The 7,528-nt window shown below is 33.7% G+C and overlaps 1 protein-coding gene across 1 annotated transcript; it reads right to left on the minus strand.

Annotated features, from left to right (window-relative positions):
* Positions 1–1,025: 1,025 nt before the first annotated feature.
* On the minus strand, positions 1,026–2,816 carry LOC119835715 (ATP synthase subunit beta, mitochondrial-like). The gene has a single exon (XM_038360695.1). It carries the CDS (start codon positions 2,814–2,816, stop codon positions 1,026–1,028), a length of 1,791 nt encoding a protein of 596 aa, XP_038216623.1.
* Positions 2,817–7,528: the final 4,712 nt, after the last annotated feature.

The raw sequence follows: 7,528 nt of genomic DNA on the forward strand, positions 1-7,528 counted from the left end.
ATACCCGTCGTCAATAATTACCATGTCATTTATTATTAATCAAAGCCGGGCAACAAATTTGAATAGGTCATACCTCTGCAATTATTCACGGCGATAGCGATCTATTAGCATCAGGAACAGCATCAGGTTGATTACGCGCTTTATCACAAAAAATCACTAATCCCATTATATGTATCGATTTCCTATATTGGGATTCAACCGCCAATTATTTTCATACAAGCTTGCATTCCAAGTTACAAATCCCCTAGGTTTATATATAATATACAAGGGTTGAATTAATAAAAAGAAACAGTATGGCCACGCAATACTTCTGCTATTTTATACTACAATGCATGTTAGGGTCGGACCCCGCTGTAGAGATGATATACTCATGATGTTGTAAGATAATAATTCTATTTTTTCACTATCGAATCATAAATGTACCTACTGTTTTGCTTAAATATATTTTTTAATTGATGGATAATGCGCACACTAAAAAAAAATTGTTTCATAAAAATGTATTCAAAAGAATTTGATACAATCTATATTTAGTCTATAATTTTCGACGGGCAAACAAACATCAATATTCTGCATAGTGAGGTACAAACGTCCGCACTAAGCACCCGACACAATAGGTATTGAATGACGCACCTTGAATCACTAAATAAAATTGAATAATGCTTTTGTGGGTAACATTTTTTTTATAAACCTCAAAACCAAGATATCCAAATAAAAAAGTGTTACGAATTATTGCTGATTTCAAGCGAGCGTTGCATTTTGGCATCTGAAATTTATCCTCACCGCCCAAACTTTGTGGAGCAATTGTAACTTATTCTACGCCAGTTTTAGGCCATTCTGAACAAGAACTCGATCAGCGATCCCACTTTCACACTAAATTAAATTTTCAGGATACAAATTTGAGCATGTAACAACGTGCTATTTTAGTGGTTAGCTAAATAAAAATGAGATATGAGTTGAAAATAGTGTTTATAAGAATTATTGAAAATTTAATAACAAATTATAACGTTAAACTACATTTTCATTTTTTAGGACTTTGCTAAAGATTGCGATTTAGCAATAACATCTTCAATAGTGCCCACCATATAGAAAGCTGCTTCTGGTATGTGGTCAAGTTCTCCGCCTAAAATTCTTTTAAACCCTTTAATTGTTTCTTCTAGTTTAACCATTTTGCCAACATGTCCGGTAAAAACTTCAGCTACTTGGAAAGGTTGGGAGAGAAATCGTTGTATTTTACGAGCACGTGCTACAGTCAGCTTATCGTCTTCAGATAATTCGTCCATACCCAATATAGCAATAATATCTTGCAACGATTTGTAATCTTGTAATATTTTTTGCACACCTCTAGCAACTCCGTAGTGTTCAGGGCCGATTATATTCGGGTCCATGACTCTCGATGTAGAATCCAAGGGATCAACAGCTGGATATACTCCCAATTCAGCAATAGCACGTGATAGTACTGTCGTAGCGTCTAGATGAGCGAATGTAGTTGCTGGAGCAGGATCTGTTAAGTCATCAGCCGGGACGTAAACAGCTTGTACACTTGTAATAGAGCCGGTGGTCGTTGTTGTAATTCGCTCTTGCATCGTACCCATGTCAGTTGCTAACGTTGGTTGATAACCTACTGCAGACGGAATACGACCAAGTAAAGCTGATACCTCAGAACCAGCTTGGGTAAATCTGAAGATATTGTCCACGAATAATAAAACATCTTGACCCTCTTTATCTCTAAAATGTTCGGCTAACGTTAATCCTGTTAAAGCTACACGAGCTCTTGCTCCAGGTGGTTCATTCATCTGCCCATAAACTAAAGCTACCTTGGACTGCTTATAGTCATCTTTAATAACCCCACCAACTTTCATTTCATTATATAAATCATTACCTTCACGCGTGCGTTCTCCTACTCCAGCAAATACAGAAAAACCACCATGGGCTTTGGCAACGTTGTTAATGAGTTCCATGATTAATACTGTTTTGCCCACACCTGCACCACCAAATAGTCCAATCTTACCGCCTTTTACATATGGCGCTAATAAATCAACTACTTTTATACCTGTGACAAGAATTTCTTGTTCGACTGACATTTCTACAAACGGAGGTGCATCTGCATGAATGGGTGCAAATTGATCAGTTTGAATAGGTCCCCGTTCATCAATAGGTTCACCTATAACGTTAATTATCCTGCCTAAAAGAGGCTCACCGACGGGGATAGTAATGGGTGCTCCAGTATCTACTACAGGTTGTCCACGAACTAAACCTTCCGTGCCATCCATAGCAATTGTTCGAACTGTTCGTTCTCCTAGATGTTGTGCTACCTCAAGAACCAAACGAGGTTTCCGCCCGGGAACTTCGAGAGCGTTTAAAATTGGTGGTAATTCTTTATCAAACTGTACATCTACAACAGCACCAATCACTGCTATAATTTTTCCCTTCGCTCCACCTGCAGGTGATTTGGGTGCAATTCCAGTTAATGCCGTGCCTGGTGGCTTATCAGGAGGTTTGTCGGGTTTACTATCTTGATTTTTTTTGCTGCTTGTGGAATATTTTGCCTTAGGATTATTTAAATACACACATGCGCCAACTTTTCCGAGGGACTTCCTGGAGCTCCCGTTAGCCTTAGTGCTACTTACGCCTTTTAGGTTCAATTTTTTTGGCACTTTTACTGCATTCGTTTTGTTCGAGTTGGAAGTAGAAAGTTCTGAGTCAATTATCTTAATTGATTTTGCTTTATACCGCTTGTCAATATTATTTAATAGTTGAATTCCTTTTTTCGCAAAAACACTCCATTCTAAAATTTTCACAGAAAGCATTGAAGACATATTTTTTAATAGAACAATAGCTTTTACCCAAACTACTCAACGATCATGACACAACTGTCATTTATTTTTTATATTTAAAATCTCATATATATTTTTTGACACAATTAAAAAAGTAAATTACTTTTATGTGGCCATGAACATTCCATTGTAGTTATTATAATATCACAATTTAATAATTATTAATAAATTGATACTGTAAATGCAACTTGGTATCTCTTTATACGAATCTTGCGTGGTCGGAGTATGTCAATTGATTTCGTATATGAAGAAAATTTTAACTAGTTTTTTTGTTTAGAATTCATGTAGTAGATAATTCAATTTACTATGGAATATGTCGGGGTTGTGCGGTTAATAAACAGCAAAAAATAAAAACCGGTCAAGTACGAGTTGAACTCGCACACCGAGCGTTTAGTACAAAGTAAACGTGCGTAAAAGTATTTATATTTTTATTGATAAATTACATACATTTTTGCATAGCATAACTATGTGGAAAGCTACAGTAGTATTAATCGTTTCAATAAACATTATTTTTTATTAACGCATATCATGTTGTGTATTTTATAAATAGCTTCCCGCACGTGGCTACGCTTACATAGATTAAAAAAATTCTTCGTACATTTTCTCTTCTTTGCTACCTCTACGCATTCCTGAGAAAAATACTCTTGATAGTCAGAAGGATAGGCGGACAATAAAGTGATACTATAAAGGTTCCACTTTTTTTCTTATCAGCCATGTGACTCTAAAAAGAGGGTCAATATGTAAATGTATTAAAAAACGATAAATTTACTCCATTTCGAGTCAGGTTATATCACACTAATTGAAATTTTGATCGATGGTCAAAGTATATTATTCTGATCACAGCATTAAAATGTGATACACAATATAGTAATTTAACAATTACAATTTAATAACTTTGGATGAATTCTAAATAAACAAGACACATTCGATATCGTTGTGGTCTGCAACAAAATAACTCGGAGAACTACAATTGAATCATAATACTACTAAAAGTACCTTTCAAAGTTAACCAGTCTACGAGGAGGCCTATACAATAGACTGTTGACCAATAGGGGCCACGTCGAGCGAAGCGGGTCAATAGTGCGTCTTACCTTTAATTTTTGATGAGGACTATTTCGTATATGAGAGGGGTCTTCACATAGGAACCGTGTGCGTATAACTCATCTACGCATGACTTTTATAATCGTACCAAAATATTGATTAAAATTTTGATGATATATGGTAATGGCATAGCATCAAATGAAAGTGTTAGTGATAAAATGTAAGCTTGGTGTTTGTACTTACTTCTATTTATACTTATGAAAGCGTTAAAGACATGGACATGAAACTGTTAATCAATTTCATTTATCTTTTTTATGCCAGAATTAAAATCTGCCCCTTTAATCTTGCTAAGCCCTTTGAATAATTAAGAGTTGCTTATAATAAGTCGAAGAAAGCTTTATAACGTTATGCATATTTCACTAACTAATTTGGCTGGTCGTGTCGATCCAATTATAGGAATACAGCCCTGCAGCGTGCGGCTCTGTACTTAGCTTCTTTTTTAATATGCACCCCAATGGTAGTATTGATATATGGATACAGGGTTTAATCATTTGTTTAGTCTGTGGATTATAAATATAGAAAAATAAAATATTTAATAAAAATGCCTGTGATAAATATTACTGCTTTTAACCTTATTTAATATACCGTTCGATGAGAACGTAATATAGGAAATTTTATAGAATTTTTCATTTTATCATATTTTCCATTTAACTGAACTACATTTGATTACATAATACTGCTATATATGGCGTAATATGCAATATAGATTTGGATTAAATATTGCTTTATATCGAATGATTTGCTTATTAGATAGTGGATATTAAATAAGTGTAATACAAAACACCAGCTCCGCTAAAATTTTATGAAACCAAGAAATCTAAAAAGTTTCTTTAAAAACTATAAGAAAGGCGAATTTTCGCAACCGCTGTCGTTTTCTTAATGGAATACTATGTAATACTATGTAGGAATAACATGAAGTTTACAAATAATTGTAAAAAAAAATGAAGAGTTTTAAAAGCAGTATACGTTAAGTACTTTTAAAACTGTTTTTGAACCATTGACAGCGGCGCTGTGTATCATTGCTTAAGGCATTCGTCTTTACACAAAAATTAGCTTTTTTCGACAACGTTATAAGGATAATGAGCACGTCACCTTTTTATTAGAACCTTGCTGCACTATTCCTATTATGACACAAATTAGCATATTTGCTGTTGCACCAGGAACTTCGGAAGTTTGATTGAAAACAGAATGAGGACGCCAGTTATTTATTATTTTATGCTAAACTTATATTGTTTTTCTCGGTATAAAACTTCGATGATTGTACCTACTAATATATCTTGGTAATTATTAAATAATGGAATAAAATGAAACAATCAGAGCGATAAGTTTTTTTATGTATGAGGTGATATACAGATTAAATTGGCTTTAAAAATTCGAGGTTATAAATTCAATAGTTTTTTTTTTGTTTAATTAACTCACAACTTTTGACTGGGTAAACCGATTTTGATGATTCTCTTTTTTAGTTGCTTATTTTCGTGTGGCCTTATCAAAATTTGGTCTAGTTCTGATAATTACAAAGCGGTTTACATGTTTTTTGAAATAGTTCTTAAAATAAAAAGTTTAACGTTTTATTGCAACCACAAAAACACATATATGAGATATAAGATACTGTAAGAATTTTTAAACAATTCCATCACTTTGGAATAATATGAAACGAAACCAAACACTGTAATGTATATAAAGGAAATAAAATAGAAGTAATAGCGGCGATCCCTAAAATTGTGCCTTACGCTAATTAAATTAGATTCTCAAAGGTGTCGTTTTAATTAAATCCAACGTTGTCGGAAACCTATTTTGATGTCCGTCGGAAAGCCCGGGTATGATTAAAACAATATATAAAAGTCATCTTGCATTCTAATTTTATGTACCGTGTTGAGAGTCCTTGGTAACTATTAATATTTTTCATAATGGACTACTTGATGGTAGAGTATTTAATTATCTACCTACGAGAAGGGTGCTAAAGTTAGACGTGACATTAATTTTTTTAGTTTTACCCGGATGCATATAATTATACGAAATATAATTTCATAATTATATTCAATTTTTGACGCAGTTTGTCGTGTATTACAGTCGTGAATGTTGCTTGAGTGTTTTAATTTATTTGTTACTCTTATTAGGACATCATATATGGTTTAAATCAGTATAAACGATTTAATATCCGTTTAATATAGAAAGATAAAAAAACAGTTAACGTTTGATAGGGGTCATATGAATTGTGGGGGTTATCCCCATCAATCTGTCTCTTTCTCGCGCCTAAACCGCTCAACCACTTTAAGTGAAATTTGGTACAAAGATTGGTGTGGTTTGAGATCCATAATGGGGCATAGGATAGTTTTATCCTAAAAATCCCATAAGACCGGGACCTATACACGTAAAACCCCAACCACTATCTATCTTTCCTTTGACAACGCGGGCGTAGTGGGAAAGTTAGTCTATATAATTTGAAATTGACTTACAATTGGATTATTTTGTCATTTTCTTGCATCTCAATATGCAGGCAGACTAAATCACATAACAGATTATGCACAACAGAGTATTCTAATATTTTATCGAGAATATTGACTAACTTGATGACCTACCCTGTTTCAAACGGGACGGTCCATTTTTCCAATATGCGTTCACGCGTCCCCAAGGAAAGCTTCACAACACAGAATTGACTCGTTTCAAAGCTAACAAATAAAATAAATATTACCGGCTTGAAATCATGACGAAATTTTTATATTATGCTAAGAGAAATGGAGAAATATACCCTTCTTTAGAGTATTTAACTTTTTTTCCATTACGATATATTATGTAGCTATGCTATTGCAGTGACTACGATATTATTGTTTTAAAGAAAATATTTAATGTTCTAAATTTTAAAATCATAATACTCTTTGGTGCATTTGATTCCGAATTATGGGCACAAATTGAAGTAAATAATATTCAAATACAATATAAAGAAGACATTGCAAACAAGCCCGTGAATTAAGTAAGTACATAACCCACTTGGTGAACGTTATTCTTGTTGACTAACTCCAGCCGTGTATTGAACAGAAATCGATAACTGTGTAACGCATTAAAAAACTGCAAACTAAATAGAATTAAACTGAGGTCAGTCAGGTCCACAAGTCAAACAATATCGCAGGCCGGGAGTCGGCGGAATTGAGCCAGAATCATTTATAAATGGGGGGAAAAATGGGGAGTGAAATAGGAGGGAAGGTGTGCGCTGCATTTTGCATGAGCTGTGTTCGTAGGTAAATCCGCCCAATTTCTCTGTTTCTATATGAAACAATAGTATGTTGTGTTATTGGTCTATTATTCCATTCTGTACTTAACGCGTGCGGATTAAACGTCGGCTTTTAGTGTAAGAGGCTTCGTCTCTCCATTAAGTAATCCAAAGATGAATTATATATGAATGAATACTTTCACATAAAATCAAGATTCAGTACGAATATTTGGTTGATAGGGATAATGTGTGAAGATGTAATTGGAATGTTTTCCGTATCATATTTTGTATTATTTTTCTTTCATTCTGAGTGTTAAATGATATACATGTTATGATAAAACAGTAACAAGAATATTGATGTAATAAATACTTTTTTACAGTAATT

Source organism: Zerene cesonia, chromosome Z (genome assembly GCF_012273895.1).
Source record: "Zerene cesonia ecotype Mississippi chromosome Z, Zerene_cesonia_1.1, whole genome shotgun sequence".
Taxonomy (NCBI): Eukaryota; Metazoa; Arthropoda; class Insecta; order Lepidoptera; family Pieridae; genus Zerene; species Zerene cesonia.

Coding starts and splice junctions, on each gene's coding strand:
- LOC119835715 (XM_038360695.1), bottom strand. CDS start 2,816: ATGTCTTCAATGCTTTCTGTGAAAATTTTAGAATGGAGTGTTTTTGCG.